The 8,956-nt window shown below is 33.2% G+C and overlaps 1 protein-coding gene across 1 annotated transcript; it reads right to left on the reverse strand.

Annotated features, from left to right (window-relative positions):
• Nucleotides 1-1,307: 1,307 nt before the first annotated feature.
• LOC141611434 (cinnamoyl-CoA reductase 1-like) lies at nt 1,308-7,207 on the reverse strand. The gene is made up of 5 exons (XM_074429966.1): nt 6,761-7,207; nt 6,306-6,460; nt 4,730-4,915; nt 2,837-3,189; nt 1,308-1,697 (listed from the first exon to the last, which is right to left on the reverse strand). Exons 1-5 carry the CDS (start codon nt 6,903-6,905, stop codon nt 1,514-1,516), a joined length of 1,023 nt encoding a protein of 340 aa, XP_074286067.1. The 5' UTR covers nt 6,906-7,207; the 3' UTR covers nt 1,308-1,513.
• Nucleotides 7,208-8,956: the final 1,749 nt, after the last annotated feature.

The raw sequence follows: 8,956 nt of genomic DNA on the forward strand, positions 1-8,956 counted from the left end.
CATGAGAATTTAAATATCTGTTAACCTTTTAGTATATAGAGGATTTTGATCCACAATTTCTTATTTTATAGAAACCCAATGAATTTTTTATCATATAAACTGTGGAGGAAAATCTTTAGCATATCAAATTTGTGCAGATTCTGAGTATCTCAATTTTATGAATATACTCCGTATCCAATTAAAAGATTATATCCATTTATATTTCAAGACATACTCATAGAATAGACTATAATAATAAGTCCAATTCTAGATGCTAAAATTTTAGGCGGAAAAATTTGGAGATCCACCTATTCTTTTAGTAAATAGGGGATTCATGGGGTGATCATTGGATCGATTCTCGGTCCTCGTTATTTTCCCCTGTTAAAACTAATCACCCTTTAATTAACGGGTCTTTTGCCAATATAGCCATTTGGTCTAAACTATTTACTATATATAATGACCATATGACCATTATATTTACCAAAATGACCATATAACAAAGTAATATATGACTATAAATATTAACTAACCATAATATCCAAATTAATTTATAAATTATTTAAGTTCATCATGATAAATGAAGAAATGATTCACTTTCATAATATATGAAAATTATTCTTATATAATCTTTTTTACAAATTGAAATTATCTTAAAAATCAACATTAATAGTAGCTACAAGATTAGAAATACTATACTTACGTTGTTGATAGCGCTTTGACAATTAGAAAGAAAATTGCATGTTTTTTATTTAGTTTTTTAATGCATGTTCTTATTTTTTGTAAACAATATTTTATGAAATTGTATTTATAATATTGCACGTTTTTTTGAAACTTTTAAGAAAAATTCACAAGGCTTCAATCAAAAGTGAAAAATAGATTCATGGGTCAATAGATAATTTTATGAAAATAATATTGAATATTGAAATATTGCTATTTTTCAATTTTGTAGAATTTTTTCATAGTTTAGTTTATATTGTATTATTTTGAAGGAATATAAATAAATTTGAAAAAAAAAAAGTTGTTTAGCTTTTTTTATGGCAACTTTATAACTTAGGTGATCATTTTGGTAATTAGATTTACAAAATGGTTATTTTGGAAAATAGTTTGAGTTAAAAGGCTATTTTGACAAAAAGACCCTTAATTAACAGTGTCGAGTGGTTTTCGAAACCATTTTCAGGAACCTGCTTTTACTCACCCCTCGACATGATCCATAACCATAAGCTAAGGCACGCATGTTTTAAATCTCCCGATCACTAAAACGCCAATGCAAATAGCTATCAAACTTGTTGGAACAAAACTACGCAATATATAAATTAAAAGTAGCATAATTTATCAAAGTAAACATCGGAATTCCATTATTATATTAAAACATTCTGTACAAGTTCGGACTTAACTCCGTAGTTAGAATAGAAAACTCAATCAACAATAGACAAGCAATTATGGCTATTGCTCATTAAAATTATAATAAGAGCTACGCCATAACCCGATTCATAAATAAAAAACAAGGTAATAACGACAATTAAAAATGATAAGGTCAAGATTGTATACGGATACAATCTTGCTGTTGAGTAGGGATAGGAAGATGACCCTTGTCTTGAAGGCACTTGACGGTGTCGTATAATGTTTGCTTAACACTGGTGAAGTTTAAGCCTAAGTCCTTGAGCTTTTGATTTGAAAACTTGTAAGGTTTTACTCTTGGTTTCACCTCATCCGAGCACCTACATTCATCATTATTCCAATTTAATTAACCTCATTTCGAAATAGTTCTTTATTTAAAACCATTATTAATAACATATACATTATCATCCTCTGGTCGAATTTGTGTATATCACAATAACGGACACAACACACCAAAAATTATAAAAAAGAACACAAAAGGTGGTAGTAGGTAAAGAGAGGTACTTGTGGTTCTCACTTCTTATCCTTCCATGTTCACCAACAAAATCAATCATATCATTTGCACGAGGCCATATATTGTTGTAGGACCAAAACTTTACCAACCATATTCTCTCTAGTCACTATAACACCAGACAAACGCGCTAAATTAATTTTAAACTCGTGCATTATTGAGCAATGAAAATTTGGTTCCATTGTTTTATTGGATATAAAGCGACTTAAGATATACATAAATAAGAAGTATTTATAATTTAATTTCCAAATCATGACACATAATAGAGGATGAATTACAAATATGGTTGAGTGAACTCAATCTTCGATAGTACAATGATAAATTTTAAAGTTTTATTAACCTACTCAATCATTAACACAAATAGGATATCATTTAGAGATTTTGTTTGGATTTGTTTGGGATTAGGACAATGATGATGTCCTTTTAACCAAGATGAGTCATTTATCCTTTGTGCAAGTTAGTTCCACCAACTTCAAATAAAGCATTAGATAACCCGCCAATCAACTTGTTAGGAAAATTTATACACTTACATGTCCGAATACTCATTTGTGACGGACAAAATTCGTCACAAGCTTATGACGTAAGATAAAAGGGTAAGTGAAAGGGCAAGTGAAAGAGGGTTGTAAGAGGTTACAAGGTTATGACCGTCACAAGCGAAAGGGACTGGTCATACTATGGCAACCATGTCAATAAGAATGTTTTTATAGATCGATTCATCAACATTTCTTTTACAAATAATTTCACTAATTTTGGAGGAAAACGGTTTATATTATACGGAATAGTGTTATATAAATACATTAATGTCTGGTTTGATTATTTACATTTCATTATTTGTGTATCTCAGTTATTTATTTACGTTTTTGTCTTAAGTTATTTACAAGTTAATAATCTGGCACCTATATAAGTAAACAGAAAAATTATTTAAAATTAATAGAAAAGAGGACATACTTGGTAGGAACAGGGTACTCGGGAAAAAACTTAGCCAAAATGTCACAAACTTCGCCACGATGAAGCACACTTTCGGCACAAAGAAACCTTCCACTAGCATTAGGATTCTCAAACATTAAAATATGTGCCATGGCCACATCCCTAACATGAACGTATGCTTGAATTGAATTAGCATACGTCTTAGCTGACCCACTCAAATACTTTAGTATATGAACTATACTTGCATTAACACTTGGTTGTAGAAGTGGACCCAACACTAGCACTGGGTTCACCACCACCAAGTCCACCCCTAACTCTTTCGCCGTCTCCCAGGCCACTTGCTCTGCCACGGTCTTTCCGTAGCAATACCAATTCTGTATTGTAATTCAATCGTGTTAGTTATATAAGTTAGATAAAATTCATAAAAGGAGATAACTGATTTAATTTACATGTCATATTAAATTTATATATTTGTTAATATTGTATTCTTATTAAATTTATATATTTGTATTATTACTCCATATTCTTATTAATTTTATTATTATAGCACAAGTATAGAGAAGACTCCCTTACGTAGTTACTTGGTAAACTTGTAAGAAATGGCACCTAATTATTAGTCTATAAAAGAAACAACTTGCACGAACAAGTCTAAACTCATCTATAGTGAAAAAAAAGATATAGTAAACCCATTAACTCACCTAACTTTGAAAATGATATTGACCCTTTTGTATTATAAACCTCAAAACTACCATGGAAATCTATATCATTGTTATTTACTAATGAGTAATGCTGACCCGACATAACACAACCAAAACAAAGTGTCTTTGTCTTATAATAACGTATTTACATAGTTGTTACACCCAAATTAGCACGGAATGTACGGGCTGATCTTAATACAAAAATATGTTACAGAAGTCAGATTGACTCAAATTTTCTGAATTGTTATTGAAAAACGTAGAACTTATAGAAAATGTAATGTTATAAACCTTTGTTCTGAAATAGTAAAATCCGCTCTATATATATATAGGACAACATTGTAGAACCATCAAATTAAAAAAATATGAAATTTATATTGAAAATTATGAAAAAGTACATGTAGCCACACTATTAGAGATTTGAATTGGCCCGGCTACCACTCGTAGTGCAACTTTACGGCATGATATGGAGCATAGAATGTTCAAGAATCAAGAAAAGTTAAGTAGTGGAATTTGTCATCATAGTATAGGAGTTGTTGAAAAGACCCTAGAAAAAGAAGACTATACTACATGGTATCGTCCTCATTTTCATTGGTGGGTGGGATGTGGATTGTGAGCTAGTGGATCTTGCGGGGCCTTAATTTTATCCTACCAAATTCTTTATTTTCGTTCGTTGCATGTAAATTACTCAAAATTCAACGTAAAGAAAATTCCTAGTAAAGACTAATGAACACCACATCTAAGTTCTAATAACCTCTAAATCTCTAATGTAGCTGAGAGTTTGATAGACGGATATGGGCCGGGATATCAAACGTGAGATGTTTAGGAAAATGATTTAATATCGTCGGGTGGTTTTTTGTACTGGTAATTATCTTAATGACAAATTGAACATGCATGGAATTGATGAGAGTGACGTTAAAAACTACATAAATTCTAATTCATCTATCAAATCAAGAACGAAATTTGAATAACCTATTTTGTAGAGTTTAGAAATATTCATTTTTCTCTGATATTATCGAGTTATCGCTACAGGTTTTAATTGTGACATACAGAATATCGCTACAGATTTGTTATTAATTGTGATATATTGAAAATTGAAGCAACTGATATTTGAATTTTTTTTTCCTACAATCAATAAATCTTGTGATAAAATTAATTTCATTAACCTTATACTTCGTATCTAACAGGAAGGAGACAAAAATGTGTTAGGAATACAAACCTTAGTGTTCTTGCAAAAATCAAGATCACTCCAACAACTCTCATCCACAACCTTATCGGGGCTCCGGTTGGGGTCCATATAAACAGCTCCAATTGATGATGTGAACACCACCCGCCTCACCTTTGCCTCTGATGATGCTATTATCACATTCTTTGTTCCGTTCACGGCTGGTTCAACCATTTGTTCCTTTTGAAAATAAAATCAAATTATTGTACTACTCATGAGGTAAACTGGTAATCAATTAAATCACTCAGTTATTTTTTCAGTTTAAAGGGAGCCTCAAGGGCGATTTTGCTGCTGATAGAATTCGAACCAAGGTCATGAGTATCCTCACATCTCATAACATTAACAACTAAGTTAGTTGACATCTGCTCGGGTATGGTACAAGTTAAAAAAAAAAAGGCTGAGTCATATGATCAAGTAATACGTTGTTTCAGGTTCTTTTTAGGTCATTATTATGAGAGATTATCAATTTATATTTCAGTCAATATTTTAAAATCTAATTTGGACAAATAATTTGAAGTCAAAAACTAATTTAAAAAGCATATATCATAGTTTGAAGATTGAAGTTAAGATTTACGTCAAATTGTCAATGCAATTTTATTTGTAACATTATTAAGATTTATGTCAAATTGTCAATGCAATTTTATTTGTAATATGTCATCTCGAATCTATTTGTAATAATCAAGTTAATTCGGAACAAATAAGGTTATTATTGGATATCGGGGGCACCATATCTCATTTACCCAAGTCCCAAATAAACAGATTCTTTGTTTGGTGACTTGTAAAGGAAAGTGTTGAGGAAACAATAATTAAGAATGAACCAAGTGGTGTTAGTTAGGGGTGTTAACGAGCCGAGCCGATCCCGAGCTTGGCCTTGCTCGGCTTGTGCTCAAGAATCAAAACTCGAGCTCGAACCGATCTCGAGCTTACCCGAACTTGAAAATAATGTGCTCGTTATAAAGCTTGCGAGCTTTAACGCGAGCTCGAGCCCAAATCGAGCATTCGAGCCTATATAAAACTGTTTATTTTTTATTTTATTTTCTTTCGGTATTTTAAATAATAGGGCTCTAAAGTTATGTGTAAAACTATTTGGCAAATCAGCGAGACATTTGATATGTGTAATATAAAAATATAATCATGATAAAATATTTTTATAAAATATGAGCAATATCTTACGTAGTCACACAAGTTCGAGCCGCTCCCGAGCTTTTCGAGTCGAGCCAGCCTTTGCTCGGCTCGACTCGTTAAGCTCTCGAGCTGAACTCGAGACCGAGCCGAGCTTTGACCGAGCCGATCTCGAGTAGCTCGTGAGCTGTCTCGTCTCATTAACACCCCTAGTGTTAGTCTAGTGGTAGCCGGTTTAAACCTTGAAACTTGCAGAAATGCAGGAGTTGAGAGGTTCCGGGTTCGACTACTAGCTGGGACGATGATCACTTGGCCACTGCAGCCGGCAGCCCCCGAAAAGGGTGGCTTACATGGTCCATGTGGTTGGTGCGGGAATGCATGGGCCTGGGGATTCAATCCCCTCGTCATTTAAAAAAAAAAAAAAAATTAAGAATGTAAAGACACTTACAGGATCATCAGTAACAGGAGAGGCAGTGTGGAAGACACCATCACAGCCAGTAATAGCAGCCTTCAGGCTTTCGAAATCCTGAAGATCAGCCTTGCATAATTTCAGCCTCTCTTTTGCACCTTCCAAATCTCTCAAATGTCCATTTTTCGGATCGTCTGTTTTTTTAATTATCACCATACAAACACAATTCATTAATTAATTTACACAATAATGACTAATGATTATATTAAACATGTTGTGTACTTGTATACATACACCTCGGTTTATAAACGACATTATTAACTATCTCTTGATCTAAGAACGTCTCATACAAGACTTACTACCATTACAAATAAATGTAATGCGTATGCATATTTTAGGTGAACTTGTTATACTAGGCTTTACGTACGTCTCAACTCTCAACATCATACCAAATAAATAAATAAATAAATAAAATTGTATTAATTTTTAATTACCTGGGTTTCTGACTGTCCCTTTAACGGTATAGCCTTTCTCAAGGAGAAGCTTAACGATCCATGAGGCAATAAAGCCTCCGGCACCGGTAACACAAACAGTAAGTCCATTTCCGGTGGCAACGACGTCGGAAGGCATGTTTGGCATTTTACTTCAAACTAGAAAAATGACTTTTGTTGAAGATGGTTGTTTTGTAATTGGTGTATGTATGTATGTATGTGAGTTTGTTTTGTCACTTAAGGTAGGTAAAAGAGTGAAGAGCTTTCGAAGCTAAGGAAAATGAGAGTGGAATGTGATGTATTTATAAGGAAATGAGATCACCAATACTCACCTACCAACTTTGGAAGAAATTTCTCCTATAAATAAATAAATGAATTTAATTAAGGTTAAGTGTACGTAAACAAATAGATAGTGGCACTATAGGAATTTATTAAACAGATTGAAGTGCCAAGATTTTTAAAATATTGCAATTTCATTTTATAGGTAATGTAGCGATCGAGTGACATCTCAAAGGAGCTCGAATATACTCTACCGGTGCCGATTAATTTTATGTATATTTACTTTTGATATAAAGTCAAGAGAATTTATGTTTTAAGAAATACTCCCTAAAAAATAACTTGCACCTGATACGTAGTACCGAGTAATAATTTATTAGGCTTTGTAGACATTAAAAAAATAAAGCAAATCGTAAAGAAATAACGATTTTTCAAACGTATACCCTAAGAGCACACATTAATACATGAAATCATAAAATGGTCGTAAATGATATTAAAATAGATTACTAATAATAAAAACAACACGACCGTCAAAAAAATAATTACTAACACAATAAAAATAAACCCCTAAAGAAAATGGTTACTCTTGATATTGAAAAGTTGTTAAAAATAAAAATTTTGACATAGTGAAGGGATCCTTGATGACTTTATTTATGTTTCTGTGGTGTAGGGGTAAATGGGCCAATGAGGTAAGGAAAATGGTGGAGTTTGACGTACTAGGAGCAAATTGGATACAAGGTCGATCATGTTATTTTAGACAACTTTTTTTTTTAAAGAATTTTTATGGGGCTAATTCATAAATAAAAAATTAAAGTTTACACCTTCAGCAATAGTTCGAGGGAACTCTATTGACCACTCTTTCCCTATAGTAAACCAGTAGGTCTCCCTTGTGACGGGTCGGATCTTGCGACGGTTAATTTGTGAGTGGAAATGAGTAGAGGGGATAAGGTGGGCACCCACCCCATGTGCTCCTTCTCTCACCCCCTATGGGTTTTTTTTGAGATAATATGGTACCCGTCACAAGTTTGTGACGGATACCCTCCGTCACAAGCAAGATTTTGTGATAGTAAACGGGGTAGCATATGCAAGTTCGTGTGCTATTTCATCGAGTTTACGAATTACGACTACCATGCGACCATACAACCGAAATACAAAATAACACAACTTAAGAATATAATAAGGTATCCGAGTGAGATTAGGAAACACAATATGATAAATATTGTGTGAGCATAAAAATATTATTATTGTCTTATGGAATAAGTTTAGATCTAGGGTTAAGGTTTGAGTCAGTACTATAAATACGGTGTCATGTATTCATATCATAACACAATATTATCAATAATAACAAAGTACGTTTATGAAATACTCTCCCCTTCTAAAATCTATCATGGTATCAGAGCCTCACGCGCTTGAGGCCTAAATTAAAATTCCGCTGCCCTGCCGGTGGGTTGATTGATATGTATACCCACCGGCGGGAATTATGTTGATTGATTGATAATTTTATTATTAAAAAACAAAAAAAAAAAAAAAAGTGACGTATCGGGTATCCGTGAGATACCTGGTATTTACATAAGTTTTGTCAAAGTATGTGAGCATGTCGTTCCGCATGCAAGTAAGCAAGTGTGATTACAATTCAGTTGGAATATTGTACGTATTCCCCAAAGGAAAAGTCTGTTCGTATTGGTCGTATGTAGCCATTGTTATTGACACCGGCAAGGTTGTCAGTCCAATATGATGGCGTTCCGGCTCTCCTCGTGTCGTGAGACGAGGCGTATTGTTTATCTATTTGTCGTAAGATAAGAGTATTTATTTATATGAGTGGTAGGTTGTTATCGCTCATATAGTCGTATTTACTGGCGAGTTACGCACGTATTGACTGGCGAGTCGGTTACGCATTATTGTACTGGCGAGTTACGCACGTAT

The sequence above is a fragment of the Silene latifolia genome, chromosome 11 (assembly GCF_048544455.1).
Source record: "Silene latifolia isolate original U9 population chromosome 11, ASM4854445v1, whole genome shotgun sequence".
Taxonomy (NCBI): Eukaryota; Viridiplantae; Streptophyta; class Magnoliopsida; order Caryophyllales; family Caryophyllaceae; genus Silene; species Silene latifolia.